The sequence below is a fragment of the Protopterus annectens genome, chromosome 9.part0, assembly GCF_019279795.1.
Source record: "Protopterus annectens isolate FY-2018-M chromosome 9.part0, PAN1.0, whole genome shotgun sequence".
In the NCBI taxonomy this organism is placed as follows: domain Eukaryota; kingdom Metazoa; phylum Chordata; order Ceratodontiformes; family Protopteridae; genus Protopterus; species Protopterus annectens.
The window spans coordinates 1703537884-1703560508 of record NC_056743.1 but is presented as its reverse complement, the minus strand read 5'-3'; the positions used below and the strand labels follow the sequence as shown (position 1 = coordinate 1703560508).

General features: G+C 44.3%; 1 protein-coding gene across 2 annotated transcripts in view; it reads right to left on the bottom strand.

The window, feature by feature from the left end:
* Nucleotides 1–22625, bottom strand: part of CDC37 (cell division cycle 37, HSP90 cochaperone) — a 935136-nt gene that overhangs the window by 397147 nt on the left and 515364 nt on the right. For both annotated transcript variants that reach the window (XM_044084570.1, XM_044084571.1), the window contains exon 4: nt 20894–21009. In XM_044084570.1, the coding sequence (XP_043940505.1) occupies nt 20894–21009 (116 nt within the window). The remainder of the gene's footprint in view (nt 1–20893; nt 21010–22625) is intronic.

Below are 22625 nucleotides of genomic sequence, written 5' to 3'. Positions count from 1 at the left end.
TATTATCTAGACAAAAAATGAACACTTGACAAAATTTCAAGAATAAACCACAATATATTGATAAAAAAAAAAACTATACAAAGCCTAAGCCAATAAGGAAGCAACCTCACAGCTGAAGCGGCAAATGAGATCTGGGTAGCTGATGCTGGGCATGCTGGGATAAGGGGTAGCCTCGAGCCAGTAAACAGCTCTCGAGCTATAGAAGATGGCCGAGTTGGAGCAGAGGATTGGCTCTGGACCCAAACAACAAGAACGAAGGCGAGATGGACAACTTAACATCTTTATTTTAGGACATCTATGCGAAGGTTTAGAAAGGAAAACATATCAGTGTTCCTTCTCTCTTTAGCACCACTAATAGATTTTTGAATAAAATGTTTCCAATTTTGAGCTGGGGGAACAGGTTCTATGATCCCTTGAGACAGTAGGTGAAAACACAGGAGGTCTGGTTGGATGGATATGGATGAATCCCCTGAAAAGGAGGGATGGACTCTGACTGCAGTTGTAGTCTTTTCAATAATTCTCAAACCAAAGTATCTGAAGTTATTTGGTGCCATTAAGGAAGTGGAGACCTAAACAGACAATTTTACTAAAATGCTAGGGAGGGCAAGGGGAAAAAAAAACATGAAGGAAGATATTGTCAGTCTGCTTTTTTTAGACTGTCCTTGGTTTTGGAAGAATCCTCTTCTTTTTTGATCATTCCTGCCATAGCTTTCTGAAATTGTGTTTGCCTGTACTTATTCTGTTTCATATTAAGTTCCTATTATATTTTGGTATGGAAATGAAAACAGTCAGTCACCCCCACCCCACTCCCAAAATTAATATCCTCTCTTAATAAATCTTTTAAGGACCTCAAAGAATGGACCAATAATATTGCTGTATCCATGGAAGTATTCAGGATTTCAGCTTTACATCCTATGCCAAATTCTGGGAATGGAGCTAGGCAAAAGTATCAGCTACCCTAGATACATCATGTATGTCAAACGCATTTTAAAGACTGGTTTGAGACGGAGGATATTTAAAGAATTTGGTCTCTGAGGAAGGAAGCTCAGCAATTAACTTTCTCATATTATCAAAAATCAGCCAGCAGAAACGTGGACATGGGAGTATGACAAATCATTACCTTAAAGACTACAGTGGGTGACAAACAAATTTCCTTCCCAAATCTATCAAATGCTTTCCCCATCCTTCTCAGAAGGAACAAGATTACTTGCTACAATAAGTTTGGCAAAAAACAGCTTTGACAAAAACATTACTGTAGTGACTGACTTGGGGGTTGAAAAGAGAAATTTGACTGAGGAACCTCATACAATTTCAGACTTTTTGTGAGGGAATGAAGTTGACTGACAGGCAAACTGCTGACTACCAATTATCTTGTGATGGCAAAACAGGAGAAACAGTTGCAAGTCATTGAAAACCCACCTGCAACAAGTCACATCTCTGCTGAGATTCTGGTATTTTCTTCTGCTCCCACTGAAGTAGATCGTTCATTCTAGCTATAGCTAATCTGAATAGAAACTTTCATAATCTGACTCCCTCTCATATTAAATAAGCACATCAAAATCAAAACTAATTCCTGTCCCTCAGACTGAGAATAAGTATGTGAGATAATATTTTTACACCTCTGTGAAGAATAAGAATTTAAAGATTAAAAGGCTTGAAATAAGCCATCAATAAAACCAAGACAATATTTTCTGCCATTCTATGTAGAAAAAAATGCTTAATGGCTTCCTTTTCCAGGGAGATGTTGCAGGAAAAAGCTCAACTTGAGGATGAGCCCCTTCTCAAAGACTCAAGCTCTTTAGGGCGCATTTGAGACAAAGCATAATCTGTGTTGCAGGAGGGAGCTTTAAATAAAGTGCAATTTTCCAGTGCTCAGAGAAGATAGATTAATATCCACAGTGGATGCATCTTATCTCCAGGTTTTTAGCAGCTTCTCAATTAGCAGCACCAGAGGGATTGAGAGAAATGGACAGGTGACCTAAGGTACCTGAAATAGCAACAACAGAACCACTTATCAACAGTTGATGCATAGAAGATGGCTTGAATACTCATGATCTTTTTTCTTGTAGACAAAGCATGGAAGAAATTAACAGCCAGAAGTCTGGCCCATGCCCTATCAAAAAAAAGTACCAGACAAGCGGATAAAGGAACCTTGAATAGTTACAGCCTGGAAAAGTCAGTAAACTGGAAATTTAAAGTCCTGAGGTAAAATTTTCAAAGACTACCTCCAAAACCTCAAGTCATGTCCCCAATCTACAGTTCCTGAAAAAAATTAAGTAAAAGTTTTTCTTCACAAAGTGATAACCTGACAGGATTTTTCCAACAGGGATTCCCGACTAAAATTTAAAGTTCTGAGGGAAACTGTTTAGTAACAGCCATTCAATCCTAGCCATAACTTACAACTGATTAGAAAAAAAAAGTAACATTTTCTTCAAAAACTGATTCACTGAAAGGTTTCCACAAGTAACGCGCTTGTAAACTGTTCATCACTTGAAGCCTGCAGGACAGAGCATTTCCAACGGCAGGAAAGTCCTGAAGGTTTGGAGCCTAACCCACTGATGATAATGTACCATGTCCTGACTGAAACACCTGCTGCAGTATTCTTAACGTATGGGTAATTTCCATAGCTGAAAGATGTACAGAAGATGGAGCCTGGCTAAAGGATGAGCTGTCCAAGAGAACAAACATAAGACTGAAGCCTTTGCTAGGTCTGTCATATAACACTTAGTGGATGTGTTCACAGAGGACCAGGTAGCCGCTTCCAAGACGGCCATTGCCCTTGTGAAATGTGTTTTCTGGACAGGAAGGCAATGCTTCCCATACTGCATACAAGAGGAAGAAACCGCCTTAGACATGTATCCAAGATTGCAATGGTGTAAGAGACAGACAGGCCTAATTTGGAAATCAGTGAGACAAAAACCTGGTCAGTTTTTGTAACAGTTTTTGTTTTGTCCAAGTAAACTTGCAACTACCTGCAAACCATCTAGTGAGTGGAGACTGCTCTTCCTCTTATTTTGGGATTAGGGAAAAAGATAACCAGGTGGATGGACTGACTGAAGGATCTCTCATTCACTACCTTAGGCATGAACAATGACTGGCCCAGGTAGTCGCCCTGTCCTTGAAGGTAAATTAGAACAGGTGAGACAGCCAAAAGTGCCTGAGGTTCAGCCACACTATGGACAGAGGTAAGAGCTAGCAGGAGGATAGTCTTCCAGGTGCAAATTTTAAACTGGCAGAAGTTGCAGTCTCAAGAGGTCAATGTTAGTTTTTCCAGGGAGGAGGAATAAACTTCCTGGGTGGCTTAAGGTGGAGGACACCCCTCAAGAAAAGTTTGACCTCGATCCTGGACATGAGAGGAGGATCAAGAGGCAAGCAAGTGTGAATGGTAGATAGGTGGGCTTTAATGGAAGAGTAGCCCACACCAGAGTGTAATAATTCAGATATATTTTAGGAGAGCAGGAATATCCAACAGGAATGGGTTGTGGCTGTGTTTGAAGTACCAAACTGAAAGTCTTTTCCACTTGGCTGTATATGATTTTCTGGTGGTATGTTTTCTGGCTTCCTGTAGAACCTGCACCACCTCCTCAGAAGTGTCTTTTAGGGATCAGAGCCATATCATCCACAGAGTGAGACTTAGAAAAGCTAAATTTGGATGGAAAAGCTGACTGTGCTGCCAAGTGAGCAGGTCTGGCTAAAGTAGTACCTTCTAATAGCTTCCCTTGGACTGGTGTAGCAGGACAGGAAACCAATGTTGTCTTTGCCAGAAGGGAGCCAACAGTAGGAGTTCTGGGGCTTCCTTCTGAACTTTTAGAGTGATTTTTGGGAGTAGTGGCAGAGCATGAAAAGCATACAGGAACCTCCCTAACCACTGTTAATAGAAGACATCCATTTTCCAAGCTGAGGGAGGAGGACTCCTGGTGCAGAACACTGAAACTAGCAATTTTCAGGAGAACCAAAAAGGTCTACTTGTAGAGTTCCCCCACAGACATACTATAGTTTTGAAAACTCATTTGTTCAAGGTCCATTAGTGAGGGTCCTCCAAGGATCTGTTTAGGGAATCTGCCAGTACATTTTCTTGTAAAGGAATGTACACAGCTGTGAGAGTCATGCCCATTTGTCTGGCAAGGTGTCATTGTCTCCTGTGCTAGCCTGAACAGTGGGCATGTCCTCGTGCCACCGTTTTTCAGTTAATACATTATTAGTGTACATAGACGACACAGCAGTAGACAGCCTGACTTCCACAAAGGGAGAAAATATCCACAATATTTGCAGAAAGGCTCATTTCCTTCAGGTTGATGGGTTACTCCAGGATAGGGGAAAGCCATTTCCCATGTACTCTGTGGGATCCTGTCCAAGCACCTCATGTTCTGTCTGAAGCATCTGTGGGAAGACCTTGGCTGTGTAGGGCTGCGGTGAAAGGAAGGCCTAGGTTGAGCATCACCTGTCTCTCCCACCACAGCAGTTCCTATAAGGAAAATTGATTGGGGGATTAGCATATCTAGGGGATGGGAATTTTTAGACCAGACTGACTTCAGATACCAATGAATCTTCCTCATATGTAGGCTGGCCAGAGGAATTATTGGAATATAGCTGCCATAAAACTCAAGGCCTCAAATATTTCCCTTGCTATGCAATGAAGCACATAAATTGTTTTTGAGCAAGGCGGCTAGCCTGGGAATTTTCTCCAGAGGGATGGAGGCAAGCATTCTGCATGTGTCCACATCCCCATTCAACTTTTGTACAGGGAATTCCTCATATTTTTCTCTGGTTCATCACAGTTTCAGTTTACTGCTTTGCCTTTTGGTCTTATACAGGACCAAGTGTTTTTAGCTCCAGTGGTAGCCTTGTAGATGGGGGATGCTTTCCAGTGACATGTAATAGCCTTCTCTGATGATAGTCAGGACCCATTTGTTTTGTTTGTTGGTTACCATTTACCAAAAAGGAAGTTATAGTCTTTTTAAAAGGGGGGTGTGGAGGGACTGAGGAGAAGAGGGTTGTAATTGGAAAGGTAGTCACAGGAGTTTGAATCTAAAGGGAGGCCTCTCAAAGAGACTCCTTCTGTGGTTTCTCAAACCATCTCTTTCTAGGTGTTCTGAGTGGGCCGAAGGTCCCCCTTAAAGTGAGGTGGACTTAGCTGGGTAGTTCCTGAGGTATCTAGGGACTGTAGCAAGTAAAATTTACCTAAAGTCCTTAGTGGTCTTACCCTGATCTTACAGCTTCATGAGCTGACAAGAAGTTTAGTGGATAATCTAGGATTTTAAAATCCTCCAGGATGATTTGGCTGTTCAACCAAGCACAATGTCTAATGAAAGAGCCTATGGCTGCAGCCCTGGAAGAGGCATCCCACAGCATTACAGCTACATCTGATGCTATGCCTAGCAATTTTGAGTTTCTTGTGATAGCAAGGTCTGCACTTGTTGCTTAGAATCTGCAGATTGTGGGTCTAACATGACGTTATTCAAAGACTACAGGACACATAGCAAATATTTAATCACTGACATCTGGTAGTTGATGGCTGTGAATGCACAGGTGGCAGAGGTATAAACCTTCTTACCCCACCGATCCATAGCCCTACTATCCTTGCCAGTGGGGAGGGTGTTAGCACTGGGGAGAAGATCAGTGGGCTTGTTCGAGGATAGGGAGAGAGCAGCCGGGTCAGCCACAGGGTTTTTACATAAGTATTTTAGTTCATCATGCAACTTGTAGAAAATGTCTGGTCTTTTAGGTGCTGGAGGTTGAGAATCAGGAGTTGAAGATGCAGACTGAAAGGTGTCCTAATAATAACTCAGGACTGGAGAGGGGGCTGTTGTGCCCATTTCCAGAAGACTGTGGTATCCATTTTGAACATACGAGATTTGCTTAGATCACCATTTAAAATGTCTCATCATGTTCAAGACAACTTCTTCAAGGAGGCCTCCTCAGTATGGGAGTCAGGGGAGACTCCCCCCCCACAGGAATGCTGTTCAAGGCAATGCATCTATATGGAATAATCCAATGAATGATCAGAATCCAGATCCTGTTTCTCATCAGGGGAGAAAGAATCTTGACAGTGCCCCTGTGGCACAAAAAGTACAGTTTTGTACCTACCATAAATGTAGATGTCCGAACTGGATAGCATCTGCAGTCATAACAACTGGGTTGTCCTGTCGTCAGGCAGCCCTTCAGTCGGCCGGATTCCAAAGTCCGGGTCCTTCTTCGGCTGATGTCGCACTTCACCCGACGTCATCTCTGTTGGTCTTCGGGTATAAAAGCATCAGCCGACGCCATTTTCCTCAGTGTTTCTTGCCCCAGATGCCAGCAGCCCTCTTGAAGGCTAAAATTTGGATAGATGCCAATGTTTCCAAAAAGATAGAGGTAAACACAAAAATAAGCATGTATGTACATATATACAAACAAATACACCATAAAAGACTCCCTCCCCCACCAGCTAGCTATTAGGAGGGTAAACACCCTAGGAGTACCACAGGTAGGAAGGAGGGAGGGTAATCCTGACTGCAGATGCTATCCAGTTCGGACATCTACATTTATGGTAGGTACAAAACTGTACTATGTCCTTCATGGATGCATCTGCAGTCATAACAACTGGGTAGAATACCACAGCCAACTAGGGGAGGAGGATAAAAGTAGATTATGGTGTGTTTAGGATCCCTTGCAGTACAGCAGTGGCAAACCCTGCTCGGGATCTGGAATATAGAGGCAAATTATAATGCTTGGCAAATGTATGCACGGAGGTCCAAGTAGCCGCCTCAATAATGTCTTTGGTTGCCACTCCTCGTAAGAAGGCTGTGGTAGTGGCTGTTGCCCTTGTAGAATGAGGTCTTATGTTCTGTGGAATTGGTTTTCCATGGAAGGAGTAACAGAATCGTATGCAATTGCCTATCCATTTGGAGATTGTCTGTTTGGAAATAGCTTTTCCTTCCCTTCCTGTTGCATAGGCTACAAAAAGTTTGGTCAGTCTTTCTGCTATTTTTTGTTCTGCCCAAGGAGTAGGGTAGCTGTCTATGTACATCCAAGGTATGCAGTATTCTTTCCCTCTGTTTTGTGGGTTGGGAAAGAAGGTAGGTAGGTGGATTGCCTGGTTTAAAGACACTCTGGATACCACCTTAGGCATAAATGTAGGATTAGTCCTCATGGACACTCTATCTTGGTGGAAGATTAGGAAGGGTTGCACTGCCAATAAGGCCTGTAGTTCTGAAACCCTCCTTGCTGAAGTAATTGCCAGTAGGAAAGCAGTTTTCCATGACAGGTGTTGTAGGTCTGCTGTTGCTGCTGGTTCAAAGGGTGATAGTGTCAACTTTTCTAGCACAAAGTTTAAGTCCCAAGCTGGTAATGGTGGTTTCCTTGGAGGTTTTACATTCTTGATTCCTCTGAGGAACTGCCTGAGCAAAGGGTGCGAAAAAACAGGTGGATCAAAGCTGTATTCTGCTGAAATAGCTGATGCATGTATCTTGATGGAGGAGTAGGACAGGCCAGAATGAAGAAGTTCGACCAGATACTCCAGAATGTTAGGCATATCTATGTTTGACACATCTTTTCCTCTTTCCGTACTCCAAATGACAAACCTTTTCCATTTTCCAGCATAGTTCCTTCTTGTTGAAGGTCTGCGTGCTTCAAGAATAATGTCTTTAACTCTTTGGGAAAGTTCTGGATTAGCTGCTGCTATGTGATGTTCCATGCAGTCAGTTGCAACGCTTTTAGGTTTGGATGTATGATGCTGTAGTTGTTCTGAGTTAACATCAAAGGCACCAGGGTATTGGCCACATATTGTTCGAGACATGCTCCTCAGCAGTGGGTACCAGTGTTGTCTTGGCCAGTTTGGAGCTATCAGGATTATCCTTGGACGTTCTTCCTTGATTTTTAGTAGTACTTTGTGTATCAAGGGAAGAGGTGGGAATGCATATGCTGTTAGGCCTTTCCAGCTGAAGGCGAGCGAATCCACTTTCCATGCTAGTGGGTGGAATGTCCTTGTGCAGAACTTTTGAGCTGGTGATTGAGAGGTGATGCGAATAGATCTATCTGAGGCATTCCCCATTTCTTTGAGATGGTCTTGAAGATGTCCGGTGCAGCTTCCATTCGTGGGCATCCGATGTGGTTCTGCTTAATATGTCTGCTAGAGTATTTTCTTTTCCCGGTACAAATATTGCCTGTAACTGGATGTTGTAGCTGAGTGCCAGGGTCCACAGCTCCAAAGTCATTCTGCATAGGGGTATGAATGAGTGCCTCCCTGTTTGTTGATGTACCACATGACTGTGGTGTTGTCTGTCCTTATCATCAACTGGCCCTCTTGGAGAAATGGTTTGAACTTTTGGATTGCCAGTTTTACTGCCAGCATTTCTTTTAGGTTGATGTGCAGGTGAAGTTGATCCTGTGTCCACAATCCTTGCACGCATTTGTCCAGCATGTGGGCCCCCATCCTAGGTCTGAAGCGTCTGTTGTGATGGTCTGGCTTGCTTGACATCTGCGAAAGGGTAGGCCTGGGTTTGACTGACATGCCTGAGCCCACCATAGGAACTCCTGCTTTAAGCATGGAATTAGTGGGATTTCTGTTTCTAGGCTGTGTCTGTGTTGGGACCATAAATTCTTTAGGTACCACTGTAGTTTTCTCATATGTAGTCTGGCAAATGGGACCAAGATTATGCATGATGCCATGAAGCCCAAGGCCTGCAGTGCTTTTCTTGCTGTTAACTTGTTCAGTTTTGTTAGTGCCAAGAAGTAAAGAGGGAGTTCTTTTGTTTTTCTGTAGTCAGGAATGCCATTTGTTTTACTGTGTCCAATTCCGCCCAAGAATGTCCTTGTTTGGGATGGTATCAGCCTTGACTTTTGTAAATTGACTGTGTATCCCAGTGCTTGTAGCAAGTAAATGACCCTTTGTAAATCTGTTGTCAGCTTGCTTTTGTTGTCCCCTTGTAGTAGGCAGTCGTCCAGGTATGGGTAAATTTGAATTCCTGTAGTCTGCAATGGCGATTACTGATGCCAGGCATTTTGTGAATACTCTGGGCAGTAGATAAGCCAAAGGGCAATGCTGAGAATTGATAGTGCTCTGATCCTGCAAGAAATCTGAGGTATCTTCTGCAGATTGGTCGAATGGGGACGTGCAGGTATGCCTCCTTGAGATCTAGAGTTACCAGCCAAGACTCCTTGCCCAGCATGGGAAGAAGTTGCTGTAGGGTCAGCATTTTGAATTTTGGGACAATGATGTATGTATTTAAGGTGGACAGGTCGAGAATTGGTCTCCAACTTTTTTCCTTTCTTGGAACTAGGAATAGTCTGGAGTAGAACCCCTTTCCTTGCTCTGCTGTTGGCACTCTTTCCACAGCTCTCATGTTTGCTAACTCCATTATCTGTTGTAGTGCCTCTGTTTTTTGATTTGGAGGTAGATTTGGCATTCCTCTTTTGACTGGTAAAGTGTGGAAGTGAAACCGGTAACCTTGATCTATGGTTTGTAAAATCCACTTGTCTTTTGTTATGTAGTGCCAGTTCTTAATTAAGGTTAACTTTCCGCCTAGAGGAGCTGCTATTTGTTCCCTGGTAGGCGGATTTAGGGTTAAGTCACTGTGGTTGTGCTGATGTAGTGGCAGTGGTTGTGTCTGTGCCTCTGTTGTTACCTTGCCACTGTCGTCCTCTGTAGGCACCTCCTCTGGATTGGTTTCTGCCTCTGGAACGTCTATTCCTGCCCCTTTGAAATTTTGTGGAGTCAGGAAAGGACCAATTTTTGGCAGGCCAGTTCCTGCTAAACCTTGGGGGTTGAACCTGCAAGAAATCTTTAACCGTTTGAACAGATTTTGCCTTTTCTTCCATTTTCTTCATAACCTGCTGGGCAGGTGTACCAAACAAACTTGTCTTATCCATAGGAGCATCTAGCAACTTAGCTTTAACATGATCCGGTAAAGTTTGCTCCTTTAGCCATGCATGCCTTCTTATCACTGTGCCAGTCATGGCTGATCTAAATGAAGCCTCCAGTGCATCATAGCCACATTTTAAGGAATGGTTGCTAACCTGTTGTATGTTATTTACCATTTCTAATACATATTTCTTATCAAGAGATTCATCAGTGGTTAGTTTTTTAGTTAACTGATCAAGCATAAACTCTTGGTATTGTATCATGTGAAACTGACAGTTTAAAGCTCTAGCTGAGAGAGTAGCTGAAGTGTAGACCTTTTTTCCCCATCTGTCTAATGGCCTTGCTTCCCTTTCAGAAGGAATAGGGTTTTTAGCTATGGTCGCGGCTACTGCCTTGGGACCCTGGGATATAGTTTCCGGGTCCGCAAGTGGGGCCTTGTAAAGGTGGTGATGAGTATCTGGCACCCTGTAAAATCTGTCTGGTTTGGCAGGGGCTGGGGGTAAAGAATCTGGAGCGGAGCAGACATCATTGAAAGCATCATCCACCACAGAGAGAACAGGAGGTATAGCTAAGGGCCTGTGCTGTGGGAGGTGCAGAAAGTTCCTAAGTCTTTTTCTGGAGTCTGAAAAATCCTGTTGCTGCCATTGGAACTGCTCTCGCATGGCATGTAAGGTTTCCCCAAAGGAGAATTCTTCTGATGGGGAAGCAGCTGGGATGGATTCTTCAGCATCAGAATCTTCAAAATTGGAGAAAGGAGCCTCTGGCTGGTCAGTTATGTCTGATTCATCAGCAGAATCATCAGAGGACACTGGCTCAGGGGCTCTGCCCTAGGTCTCTTCTCTGGGGGCTGAGAGGCCCTGTCTGGGTGAGATTGAGATCCTCTAATTAATGAAATTAAATCTTCTGCCAAAGTAAGCATTTGAGAACTAGAAGAGGGCCTGGTTGTGGGGGGTTTAACAGGCACTGTCTTAGTAGTCTTGGCTGCTTTAGCCCTGGCGAAGGCCTTAATGGACATGGCTGCTGGAGGCCTAGCAGCACCACGTGCTGGGGTAGAGACATCCAAGGGAATGGTGTCTGATAAGTCAGTGGCAACCACCGTAGTGGATAAAATTTCTGAGGCCGATTCAAGAGTGGTAGCAGGGGCCTCAGTTGTAGAGATAGGTTCAGCTGTACTTTGATCAGTTTTCTCGGTTTCGGCCGAAACCGAGACACTCGCGGTTTGCTTAACCATGGTTTTGGCCGAAACCGCGGACCGCGAGTGTCGGTCTTTATCTTTGCGTTTTTTGGCAGATTGGGTAGTCGGAGGATCCGACGGCATAATGTACGCAAAATCAGAACCGAAAAACTGTTCTGCAAACTCCGACCGACGCCTAAGCGTTCGTCGGTTGAAAGAAACACAGGCCGAACAGGCTGCTACGTCGTGGGCTGGGCCTAAACAAGGCAGACAATAAGAGTGGAAATCTTTATGAGGTATTTGTTTCCCACAGGTTAACTTTTTCTGACATCGGCTGAGGCAAGAAAGAGTCCCCAACGGGGTACTTAGCTTTAGAAGTCTTCGAAGTAGTATTCGGTAGAAGTAATCTCTGGATCCGACCGACCGGCACTTGCGAACAGCTTCTGCTTCGGGCGCCACGCGGCAAGAAAGACTGAGGAAAATGGCGTCGGCTGATGCTTTTATACCCGAAGACCAACAGAGATGACGTCGGGTGAAGTGCGACATCAGCCGAAGCCGGACCCGGACTTTGGAATCCGGCCGACTGAAGGGCTGCCTGACGACAGGACAACCCAGTTGTTATGACTGCAGATGCATCCATGAAGGACATGGAGGGGGTTTCACGGCTAGGATTACCTTAAATAAACCTTGGGAGAAGTTCTTCCATTTTTTTTCTTAGGAAATTGTAGGGGAGGTCATATGCCTAGTTTTTGTCTTTATCTACATATGACATCTGCCTGAACTAGTCTCAGAGGTTCATAATCCTGGTGCACTTCAAACAGTGTAAAAGGAACCTCTTTCCTGACAAGGACTTGAGTCACTATGTGTGCTCTCTGAAATGAGATGTGGGTTGTCTCAGGTGTCCGCCACCTGCAAGGCCACAGGAGCCAAACTGGCCTTCGATGGGGTCTCAGTACCAAGCAACTGAGAGGACATCTGACAGACCACAGGTTAAGCAACTTCAGTGGATGCCTCAGACTCAGACGCAAGACTGCGAGTCACCTCAGGGTCTTTTAAGTTTCCTCTTAAGCTGAAGGGTGAAGTCGGAGAGTCCATCATTTTTGCCTGGGCCAGCCATTTTAGATGCAGAGTTTCAAGAAACCAGTTAAGTGAGGAAAGCCTCAAACTGAGGGTTTTAGGAGAAAATGACTGGCAGATGGAGCAGGTTTTGTAGTTGTGTTCCAGGCATTAACAAAATACACTTGGTGTGCAAGTCCTTGTACAGGACCTGCCCACGGCACTCAGTTACCCCTCCTAGCTAGAATCTAATAAGTGATATACAATCAAAATACATAAAAAAGGAAGGTTCCCCAACAGGGCACTTATCTGGGATGCAGTACTGCAAAGCAACAATACCAACAACCAAAGATCAGTCCAACAGATGCATGACCTACATTCAGGCTTGTAGCGAGATAGTCGGGGATACTCATACATGTCCACCTATACACCACAATGCATACGAGCAGAGTTCTTGCTAATGTACACCCTCAGGAAGGTAAAGCTTTAGTGCCCTGGCTGAACAGAGGATGAAACCCACATGTTAATACTGCAACAGTGATTTCAGTCAGGATATAGTACAGTTTTGTACCTACTATAAATGTAGATGTTCGAGTGTACACCCTGCTGCAGTCATCACACTTGGGTTACCTTGTCGTCAGGCGGTCCCGCAGTTGGCCTGAATTCCAAAGTCTTGGTCCGGCGTCGGTTGCTGTCGCTTCTTCCGACGTCAGTGCGCCAGGGGTATATATAATGCATCAGATGCCATTTTCTTCAGTTTTTCTTGCCCCAGATGTCAGGTGCCCCCAAAAAGGTGGTCAGTAATTAGTACCAATCTAAGAAATTTAGCACAACACACCATCCCCCTCCAGCTATAAGCAAATACATCAGAAAGGTATTGTAAAGATTTAGTCAGTTAGGTCAGAGGGGATGGAGGGAGGGTAACCTGGACTGCAGCAGGGTGTACATTCGAACATCTACATTTATGGTAGGTACAAAACTGTACTATGTTCATCGTGTTACCCTGCTGCCGTCATCACAATTGAGTAGAATCCCAAAGTTAAGGATGGGAGGAGGAGTCAAAGAGGGTTAGAGGAGGCTAGAAGGCCCTGCAGAGGCGAAGCCAGCTCTAGTCTTAGAGTAAAGTGGTGAGTGGTAGTGTTTGGTGAAGGTGTGTACTGAACTCCAAGTTGCAGCTACCAAAATATCCTTGGTTGGCACCCTCCTGAGGAAGGCTGTAGATGTAGCTGCTGCCCTGGTAGAGTGGGGCCTTATGGTATCAGGAACTGGTTTTCCATGATGGGTATAGCAAAAACGAATGCAATGTCCTATCCATTTGGAAATGGTCTGTTTTGATATAGCCTTCCCTTGCAAAGTTGCAGCATAGGATACAAAGAGCTGGTCAGATTTTCTGAAAACCTTAGTTTTATCCAAGTAGTAACGACGTTGCCTGTGAATGTCCAAGGAATGCAGGAGTCTTTCTCCTTTGTTCTGTGGATTTGGAAAGAAGGTGGGTAAGTGGATGGTTTGATTTAAAGCCACACTGAATACCATCTTAGGCATGAAGGAAGGATTAGCTCGCAGAGAAACGCTGTCTTGATGGAAAATGAGGAAAGGTTCCACTGCCATTAGTGCCTGAAGCTCTGAGACTCTTCTGGCTGAAGTTATTGCTAGCAGCAGGGCAGTCTTCCATGATATAAACTTTAGATCAGCAGAGAAAGCTGGTTCAAAAGGAGGTAGCATAAGTTTTTCCAGGACAAAGTTGAGGTCCCAGGTTGGTGTAGGTGCTCTCCTGGGAGGCCTAATGTTTTTTTGCCCCTCTGAGGAACTGCCTTAGAAGTGGATGTGAAAATAAGGGTGGATCCGTGTTGTAGTGGGCTGAAATAGCTGATGCGTGGATTTTAATGGATGAAAAAGAAAGTACTTTGTGCAACATCTCAGTTAAATACTGTAGAATGTGAGGCTGAAGGGTATTTTGGCCTTTAGCTTGGTTCCAGGTGCAAAACCTTTTCCATTTGTCTGAGTAGGCCTTCCTGGTGCTGGGCCTCCTAGCTTCCAGAATAACATCCATAACTGCTTGAAGAGGAGCTGGCTGGATGCTTAGGTGATTTGCCATGCAGCCAAATTTAAGGTTTTGAGCTGGCTGTGTAGAATCCGATTGTTTTGCTGTGTGAGCAAATGGGCAATTTGTGGTAAAATCCAAGGTGGACCCTGGGCCATATTCCTTAATAGTGGGTACCAGTGCTGGCGTGGCCAGTCTGGGGCTATGAGTATCAGTCGTGGTCTCTCCTTTCTGACTTTCAGAAGCACTTTTGAGAGAAGAGACAATGGAGGGAAGGCATATACTGTCAGGTTTTTCCAACTGAATGAAGCTTGATGGTGAAGTGTCCTTGTACAAAATTTTGTTATCTGAAAACTATGTCTGGGAGGCCCCATTTTTGAGTTATCATTGCAAATACCTGTGGATTCAGTTTCCACTCGTGGGGATCCATGATGTTTCTGCTGAGGTCGTCTGCCAATGTGTTCTTTTTTCCTGGCAGGAATTGAGCTTGTAGCTGAACTTGGTAAGCCAGTGCTGTGTTCCACAAGGTCATTGCTTGCCTGCATAGAGGGTAGGAGTGTGTACCCCCTTGTTTATGTACCACATTACTGTGGTGTTGTCCGTCCTTATTGTAAGTTGTCCTGGATGTAAGAGGTTCTTGAAGGCTGTCAGAGCATTCTGTACAGTTAGCATCTCTTTTTGATTGATGTGCAGATTCCTTTGATCTGCAGTCCATATGCCTTGAACGCACTGTCCTGCCATGTGCGCCCCCCAGGCGTAGTCCGATGCATCTGTTGTCATAGTTTGCCTGGCTGGGGGCAAGGTGAAAGGCTGACCCTTGTTGAGGTGACATGCCTGTGACCACCATAGAAACTCTTGTTGAAGGCAGGGAATGAGAGATATTGTGTCCAAGCTGTGGCTGTGTTGAGACCATACGCTTTTTAGGTACCACTGTAATTTCCTCATATGCAGCTTTGCAAATGGTATTAGTAGTATGCAAGATGCCATGAAGCCCAAGGCCTGCAGAATTTTTCTTGCAGGGAGTTGGGTCTTTGTTGCCATTGTTTTGAAATATTGAGTCAGTTGTAGTTGTTTGTCTGGTGTCAGATAAGCCTTCTGGGCCATTGTATTCAAGCTGGCACCCAGGAATGTCATATTTTGTGAGGGTACTAGTTTTGATTTCTTTTCGTTTACTGTGTACCTCAGGCAACTTAGAAGATGTTTTACAAAAGCCAGATGTTGTAAGAGGATGTCCTTGCTTTCTGCTTGGATGAGGCAGTCGTCCAGCTATGGGTATATTTGAATTCCTCTTTGTCTGCAGTATGCAATTACTGGTGCCAGGCATTTTGTGAAGACCCTGGGTGCAGTGGATAAGCCAAAGGGCAGTGCAGAGAATTGGTAATGGGTTGAACCTGCAATGAAATGGAGGTATCTTCTGCAACTTTGTCTGATAGGGACATGCAGGTATGCCTCCTTGAGGTCCAATGTTACTAGCCATGCTTTCTTGCCCAACATGGGAAGAAGCTGCTGTAGTGTTAGCATCTTGAATTTGGGTACTTGTAAGAAGGTGTTTAGAATTGAAAGGTCCAGAATTGGTCTCCAGGCATTGTCCTTTCTGGGGACTAGAAAGAGTCTTGAGTAAAATCCTTGGACTTGCTCCCGTGTAGGTACCAGTTGAATGGCTCTCATGTCCATGAGAGCTGTAATTTGTTTTTGTGCCTCTGCCCATTGATTTTGTGGCAGGTTTGTCATTCCTCTTTTCATTGGCAAGGTGTGGAAATGGAATCTGTATCCTTGTGAAATTATGTCTAGGACTCATTTGTCCTTTGTGACGATGTGCCAGTTGTCTGAAAAAAGTGCTAATTTTCCTCCCAAGGGAGCTGCCAAGAGAGTCTTGCTTGGCCATACGAGGTTTAAGTCATTGAGTTTGCCTTCTAGTAGTTTGGAGCCTGTCTTCTCCTCCCTTCTGTGTTGCAGTACCCCATTGTCGAGGTTTGTAGTGGGCTTGTGGTTGTCCTCTGCCTCTTGGACATCTGTATTTACCCCTCTGTGGTCTGTCAGTAGCTGGAATGGACCAATTTTTTGCTGGCCAATTTCTGCTGAAGCGAGGGGGCTGTACCTGTAGAAAATCTTTAACCGTCTGCATAGATTTTGCCTTATTCTCCATTTTCTTTAAAACTTCTGCTTTAACTCCAAATAGGACATCCTGCTGTAAGGGAGCATCTAGAAGCTTTGCTTTAACATGATCAGGCAGAGTTTATTCCTTTAACCAAGCATGCCTATGTATAACAGACCCAGTAACAGCTGCTCTGCAGGAAGCCTCCAAAGAATCAAATCCACATTGTAAAGTATGTTTGCCCACCTGTTCAGCTGCATGCAACATATCCTGCATTTCTTTCAATTCTGACTGTTGAGGGAGTGTGCTAATTTTTTGTCTTAATTGAGACATCAGAAATTGCTGGTATTTTAGCATGTGAAATTGACAATTTAGTACTCTCATAGCTAGAGTGGTTGAGGTGTAAACCTTCCCCCCCTCCACCTGTCTAGTGCTCTGGAGTCCCTTTCAGAGGGTACAGGATTTTTCGCCATAGAAGCCTTAGCCCCTTAGGGACCCTGGGAGATTGTCTCTGGATCAGCAACAGGGCTTTTATAAAGGAATTTGTGGGAGTCAGGCACTCTATATCTGTCTGGTTTGGCTGGAGCAAGAGGCAGAGAATCTGGATTCAAACTAGATTCTAAGTAAACATCATCCACAATGTCTAAAACTGGGGGGATAAGCAAGAGGTCTGTGCTGGGGGAGTAAAAAAAACTCTCTGAGCCTTTTCTTTGAGTCAGAGTAGTCCTGACCTTCCCAGTGAAAATATTCCCTCATAGTGTGTAAAGTTTCCTCAAAGGAGTAGTCTTCAGGGGGAGAAGCTGAGGGAATGGAATCCTCAGCATCAGAATCTTCATAAGGGGGAAAGAGTAATCTTGGTCCTCAGAGGAGCCTGAGGAAATAGACACTTGGTCAGAGGAGGCATAATCTTCCTCTTGTCTAGGCCTTTTGTCGGGGGGGGGGGTGGTTGGGAACCCCTGATTAAAGAGATCAAATCTTCAGCCATTTTAAGCATCTGTTTCTTAGATAGAGCCTTCAACTGGAGACTGAAGTGCAGTCTTTTTTGGTATAGTAGGAGTCTTAAGCTTAGGATACGTTTTATGGTGGCGCCGTCAGTCTGAAGACACCTTCAGAAACCGAAGGTGTTTCTGCAGCACCGACATCTCTTTCTGCAGTGTCGTCGGTAGGGGCTAAAGAAAATGGCTGCGTCGGCCTAGAACTCTCCGCCAAAGGCTCCGAAGCGGTCTCAGGTTCCAAATCTGCGGTAGCCAGGGGCTGCGTAGGAGCCTCACTGAAAACCGGTGAACCGGAGACCGGCCCAGCCGAGGCCTCGGAGTCCGGCTTGGGTCTAGGCTGCCTATCCTTATCCTTGCGTTTTTTGTGCACGGCGGTAGTCGGTTGCTCCGACGGCATTGTGTAGCTAAATTTTCTACCGAAGTCGTGTTGTGCAAAATCAAAGCGTCTTTTTATAGTACGCTTATTGAACCTAGCACAAAAGCAACAACCAGTGACGTCGTGGTCTGGGCCTAGGCAAGGTATACAGTAAGAATGAAAATCCTTATGAGGTATTTGCTTCCCACAAGAAATGCAATTGTTAACTTTTTCTGACATCGGTCTGAGGCAAGAAAAGTTTCCCCAACAGGGTACTTAGCTTTACTGAAGACTTCGGATCTGAAATTCGACTTCAAAAATCTCAGGAGCCGGCCGACCGGCACTTGCGAACTGCTTCTGCATCGGGCACCGCGTGGCAAGAAAAACTGAAGAAAATGGCGTTGGATGCATTATATATACCCCTGGCGCACTGACGTCAGGGAAGAGGCAACAGCGACCGACATCAGACCAAGACTTTGGAATTCAGGCCGACTGCGGGACTGCCTGACAACAAGATTACCCAAGTGTGATGACTGCAGCAGGGTAACACGATGAACATCATGAAAAGTTCTACCCTTAACATGCTCATTAGGATGGAGAATCAGTACTGCCTTGGCCAAAGAGAGCCATCAGTAGCATTCTGGATTGTCCTACACTACCTTTCATTTTACCCACAGAAACTTTTTCCTCCGAGGAAAGACATGTAGAAACAGATCTTTCAGCTGATGGACAAGGCATTTGCTGATGGGCCCTCGGATTGTGCCCCCTTCAACATTTTTGAAATGGTCTGTGTTTTAATGAAGCAAAAATGTTTTGGCACACTTCAACTGTAGACAAGGTCCAGAAAAATATCCCCAACATCTATACAAAAAGATAAGCTTCTGTTCTGCTCATGGTGGGATATAGGATAGTCTAACTGGCTCGTGGGTCAAAACCCATGCATCTACGGTTAGTCTGCATATGCAGTAGGAATGTGTCCCCGGACGCTTTGTGATGTAGAACACAATTACAAACATCAGCCCAACTATGAGCAAAACTATACGTTTCCAAACTTGTTTCCCTCACACAGTTTTTTTTTTCTTCTGCCACCACCAAAGTCCCACAGACCTTCAGAACCTTGATTCTATCCCCTAGGCTGTGTCCAATGAGTCTGTGGCTAGTTCCAGGGTGTATATTCCCAATATGAATGGCACTCCCAGGTTTATGTTCATTTGCATCCACAATGAGAACTCATTTTGACAACAGGTAAAAGAGGTACAGGAAGTCTAGAGGATGTGCAAGCTGACGCCATCTTTCTGCCAAGCTGTATCATCAAGGTAGTGTGGGCCACATATTCCAATGTCCTCAGAAACTCCATTGCTGCGATGTGATGTAGCTGCAATATTAATTTTACCTACTGGTTCAGAAAAGTCACTTTTTCATAGTGCAAAACAGACTTCTGAATCAGTGTCCAACCATGATCCAAAAAATGAGAATTGCTATCAGGGCAAGACCTGTAAGTTTGAAAGGTTCAGATGAAGTCCAAAAGTCAGACAGCATGAAATAAACTGCACAGCTTCATAAGTCTCTGCCAGGGCAGTTGTCCAAGTAGAGAGAAATACATGAGTCCTTAATATTCTGCAGAAGGTAATTACTGTAGTCATGTATTCTGTAATTACTCTGGGTGAAGTGAGGGGGGGGGGTGCTGTAAGGGAACTGCCTGCCTACTTTGGCTATAAATATGTGGCAGTAGGATTCTTTCACATCCAATGTAATTCTAACACCAATGGAAGAAGGCTTGGAGAATGAGGAGAGGCAGGTGAACTCTGGAGTCATGAGGAATTCGGCTTCAACAAATCTAAGACTGACCTTCAAAAACCACTTTTCCAAGGGCCAATAAAGGTGGAGTAAAACCCATTGATTTCTTATGGTTGTTCTTCACTTGGCACTTGATCCAAGATGGCTCTTTGGCTTCTAACTGGATATCATATTTCTCCTTTATATCCTTCTGGTAAGGGCATATTGTGGGGGAGGGGGCTGCCAAAGCAAACCAAGCCAAAACAATAACAGTCTTGGTCAAGGAACTCAGCATTACTTGGTTCAGACAGCCTTGAGGTTTTGGTCCCAGTTAATGGGCTTCTGGTTCAAGCATGCACTGTGAGGCACTCAGGGATGCTGTGTATAGATCCCAAATGGAATGAAAAAAATGTTATGCTTAAAGTCATTAAGAAAAGAAAAGGAAGCCATTAAAGACTGATAAAAGTGTTATCCAATCACTTACATGAAGCTACATGCAGAGCAAGACACTAATGAACAGAAGGAAGGTGGGACTGACACCAGGGGAGTGTTGACAGTAGACCTAACATGACCTGGTTATCTAGCTGCTAATGTCAACAGAAGACCTGACACTACACCATGAAATGTTGAACCAAATGAAAAGGAGACAGCATCTGCATCACTGACAGCTGGAGAAGGCCAGGCGAAGCAATGGATGACAGCTTCCAATTTGACTATATTGACAGATATTGGAAGTGGGAGCCAGTATGAGTAAAAGAACAAGACAGCCAGTGCTACAGCAGATTTCTTTCAAAAGAGGGTGGCTGCACAGAAATATGCATGCAGAAATGCAGGGGATACCAGCAAGACTGTAATTTCTTGTGATGAACCCTGGACGATTTTCTGCACAACATAGGTTGAAACTGTGGTGAAGAAATTATTCCCATGCACCACAATAAGTGAGGAAAAATACATCCACATTTAAAATAGACGGCATTCCCTGCCCTTGTCTATTCTTTTCAATTCCTTGTGGTACTATTTTTCATCTCTTTCATCCTGACACTGGCTGAAAAAGAATATGCCACTATCACCACCAAGACAGCATTCTATAAAACAAACACTTTCATATTAAAAGTGTTTGTTTTATACAACACTGTCTTGGTGATACTGGATTTGTTTTAGAAGATTTATCAACTACGAGGAAATTGTTTATTTAGCCGTGGTTTGTTCCAGTGGATGTCCTATAATTCTCATTTTAATACAGGGTATATGAATGACACCCATTTTCATTGTCTGAAAATCTGGTTAATGAAGCTGCTCCATTTTATATTCCCTGAGGAAACTGGTAAATACAGTCTTCAAAAGACAAATGCTGAACAATCAGCCTGCAGCAGTTGCAAGACAAAATGCATAAGTCCCTACAACATTGCTTTTCAAGAGATCTTCATTACCTTGAATGTGCCATGGACCATAATGACTTCACTGAAGATTGTATGTTTTACATAATTTATAGCGCCCTGTTACAATGCTATTTAATTTCATTTGCTGCTGCAAAAAAGTAACTTTTATGTTCTACTGTACCTCCTCCACTTCCAGATCAATGCACCAGATGACCAAGTAGTTGGCAGTCTCCTCGCACACCAAGTCTGGGTTATCAGACAAGTATTTTTGGCTGTCATCCCAACGTCGCAACATACCTTAAAAATAAACAGAAAATATAAATAGTGGTACCAGCAAGAAGAGACAGGTGAGAGAAAAGAATCAGTTTGGGTTGCTTAAGTGCATCCTTATGGATTTGTATGTAGAAGTTTTTAGGTCATGTGACTTTCTCAGACGAAGAACAGAAAAGGTCTTTACTAAGAAAAAGAAAAAAGTTATGTATTCACCATAAAGTACAGTTGTGTACACTTACCATAAATGTAGATGTTCGAGTGTATTCACTGTTGCAGTCATCACCTGTGGGTTATACCTGCTGTGGTTAGCCCTTGGCCGTCCCGAATACCAGAGTCAATGTTTTTCTGTGTCGGCTGCAGCCGCCTGTAGTCTGATGTCAAGTCATCAGTGATATAAAGCAAGGCAGCCAACTTCATTACATCAGTTTTTCTTGCCCTAACTCGTCCAAAGCACAAGGAAATAAGGCAAAGTGGTACTGGTGGCTACAAGCCACTGGGGGAAGAAGATATAAGGGGGATGGAGGAAGGGAAACCAGGACTGCAACAGTGAATACACTTTAACATCTACATTTATGCCAAGTGTACACCACTGTACTATGTTCTTCTGTTTCACTGTTGCAGTCAACTATGGAAGGATTCCCAAAGCTGAGGAGAAGGGTGGAAGGATAGGTTAGAGCCCTAGGCATGGGTCAGCAAGCCCTGCAGAACTGCAGAGGCAAACCCTGCATTAGACTTAGGATAAAGAGGTAGGTGGTAATGCTTTGTAAAGGTATGGACAGAGGTCCAAGTGGCAGCTTCCAAGATTTCCCTGGTGGGGACTCCTCTGAGAAAGGCTGTGGAAGTAGAGGCTGCCCTAGTGGAATGGGTACAAATAGACTTGGGGGGGGGGGGTTCCCATGTAGTCTGTAGCAGAAATGGATACAGTGTGATATCCATTTGGAAATGGTTTGCTTGGAAATGGGCTTCCACTCTACCCCTGGGATAAAGCTGACGAGCAGCTGGTCTGTTTTTCCTGAAGGGTTTAGCACGATTCAGATAGTATCAGAGTTATCTGTGCACGTCTAGCAAGTCCAGAATTCTTTCCCCCTTGTTTTGAGGGTTGGGAAAGAAGGTGGGTAAGTGTATGACCTGGTTGAGGGTCACATCAGATACCACCTTGGGCATAGAAGAGATGTTAGTCCTCAGGGAGACCCTGTCTGCATGGAAAATGATGAAGGGCTCAACAGTCATGAGTGCCTGAAGTTCTGAAACCCTTCTGGCTGAGGTGCTAGCTAGCAGAAAGGCAGTCTTCCAGGAGAGGCATTTCAATTCTGTTGAAGCAGCAGATTCGAAAGGAGGCAAGGTTAGTTTTTCTAAAACATAATTAAGGTCCCAGGCTGGCATTGTGAGACCTTCTGGGAGGTCTGATATTAGAAGCCCCTCTGAGGAATTGCTTAATCAAAGGATGAAAGAAGAGGGGTAGGTCTGAATTGTAATGGGCTGAAATGGCTGAGGCATGGATTTTAATAGAAGAGAAGGAGGCGCCACTTTTGAGCAATTCAGCTAGGTAATCCAAGATAAGATGGATGGAAGGATGCGTAGTACTGGCCCTTCTGGAGTGGCTCCAGGAGCAGAATCATTTCCATTTCCCTATGTAAGAT